The sequence below is a fragment of the Lissotriton helveticus genome, chromosome 8 (assembly GCF_964261635.1).
Source record: "Lissotriton helveticus chromosome 8, aLisHel1.1, whole genome shotgun sequence".
Lineage (NCBI taxonomy): Eukaryota > Metazoa > Chordata > Amphibia > Caudata > Salamandridae > Lissotriton > Lissotriton helveticus.
This window is the reverse complement of record NC_136069.1, coordinates 1,618,786,672-1,618,788,689: the sequence shown is the minus strand read 5'-3', so window position 1 is coordinate 1,618,788,689 and position 2,018 is coordinate 1,618,786,672. Positions and strand designations below refer to the sequence as shown.

The following is a 2,018-nucleotide window of genomic DNA, read 5'->3' as shown; positions in this document are numbered from 1 at the left end:
ATGACCGTTTAGGTTCATCGGCAATCAGCGCCCAGTCGGGGTTGGTATAAAATTAAATCTTTATCGTGTTAGATATTTACCAATGTTGTGAATTGCACAAAGCTCTGCCGCTGGAATTTAAATTTCAGCACACCTAGGGATGAATCCATTCATTTTATTTTAACAGTTGCATTGACTCCCAAAATAAAAATGATTTGGACATATTGTGATGCTTGTAATCTATGTTTGCATTTGAAAAACATATTACACAAGATGTTTTATCTGCCCAGCACAGAACTCTATAAATACTCCTGGTGGCGGGCATGAACATTAAACAAGGTTATAATCTGTTACAAGTTACTACAAGGGATCATTTACTTCATCGCCTGGCAGAGAAACATACCAAGTGCCAAGATTTAAATCAGGACTTAAATGTGTTCGGCATGGGTTTTAGCTTGATTAATGCAATAAGTGTCACACTGACAAAATCCATACACTGCTAGCATGGAAGATATCTAGGTGTGTTCTTCCTTGCAATCAATTGGTTTGTAATATTGAATGCCTCCCTACCATTCTCCTTACAGGTATGTGTTGATTCAAGTCTCATTTGGGCTTGCAGCAGTGCAGTGGTTTTGTGTCCTGGGTTGCTTGGCTCAGCAAAATGAGCAGACCCATGGACTTTGCCAATTTAACACAATATTCTGGAATTCAACATTATTAATCATAGGTACTCTATATCCAGGAAGCTGAAAAATTCCAAAAATGCTAGCATGGATATTGGACCTTTTATTAACAGTCTTTTCAAAAGAGCAGGGATGTTTAATCCATTCGAAAGATCTTGTGTGGATGAAAAAATGCCAATATCTTTACACGAATCAGTTTTGTGTTAATTCCATACACAATTGGGTTCAGCATTGGGGGAAGAACCAGATAAATATTGGATAGGAGAATTTGAACGTGAAGAGGAATCTTGGTACTGTACCTGTTGGTAATGATAGAGAAAAATGCAGGACAGTATAATATTGAAATGACACAAATATGTGAGACACATGTGTTGAAGGCCTTGAACCGGGCCTCCTTTGATGGCAACATCAAGACTGTTCTAGCAATCATTAGATAGGAGATGATGATACAGAGCACATCCAAGCCTACCACAGACAAAACCGCTGACAATCCATACAGGAAGTTAACCGTAACATCAGCGCAGGCGAGTTTTGCTACCGCCATGTGCTCACAGTATGCCTGGACAATTGCATTGCTTCTGCAGAAAGGCAGTCTCCGTACAAGAAGGGGATATGGAAGCACAAGCAGGACTCCTCTCAAAACTACCATAAATCCGATTAGGGCTATCACTTGATGGGTCAAGATGGTGATGTATCTCAGAGGATGGCATATGGCTACATAGCGATCAAAGGCCATGGCGAGAAGAACTGCTGATCCCATGTTGGCAAAAGAATGGACCGTGAACATCTGGATGAGACAGCCCTCATAACTGATCTCCCTTGAGTTGAACCAAAAGAGCAGCAGCATCTTTGGCAGAGATGCATTGGACGACACAAGATCTGTGAATAACAACATGCATAGGAAAAGATACATGGGCTGGTGAAGGCCTGCTTCTCTCTTTATGAAGAAAAGAACTGCAAGGTTAGCTGCAACAGTGATGATGTACACAACACTCCAAGGGAAAGCAAACCAAATATGAAAATCTTCCAACCCTGGAATTCCCATGAGTATGAAGAATGGAATACTGATATTCATAGTAAGTGAGTCTGGTGAAATTCCTTGTAAGTAAATTTGTATGTCTTACAAATTTGGAAATCTCGAATAATGCTGTGCTGGAGTCTATGAAGCCCATTTACCAAGGAGTCTGGAGAAAAGAATAGGCGGGCCACTGGAAAATGAGGCAGTATCTCTTAAGCGAAGGTGACCTTTGTGTTGATATGTCTCACCCCTGCTTGCAAAAACTCAGCATATGTTATGTTAGTAAGAAACCTATTCGGTTAAAAAAAAAAACAACATTGCATTACACTGATTTTCTC

General features: G+C 40.2%; 1 protein-coding gene across 1 annotated transcript; it reads right to left on the bottom strand.

The window, feature by feature from the left end:
* Positions 1–798: 798 nt before the first annotated feature.
* Positions 799–1,737, bottom strand: LOC144774005 (olfactory receptor 52P1-like). Its single transcript, XM_078659048.1, has one exon. It carries the CDS (start codon positions 1,735–1,737, stop codon positions 799–801), a length of 939 nt encoding a protein of 312 aa, XP_078515174.1.
* Between the last annotated feature and the right edge of the window lie 281 nt (positions 1,738–2,018).

Coding starts and splice junctions, on each gene's coding strand:
- LOC144774005 (XM_078659048.1), bottom strand. CDS start 1,737: ATGAATATCAGTATTCCATTCTTCATACTCATGGGAATTCCAGGGTTG.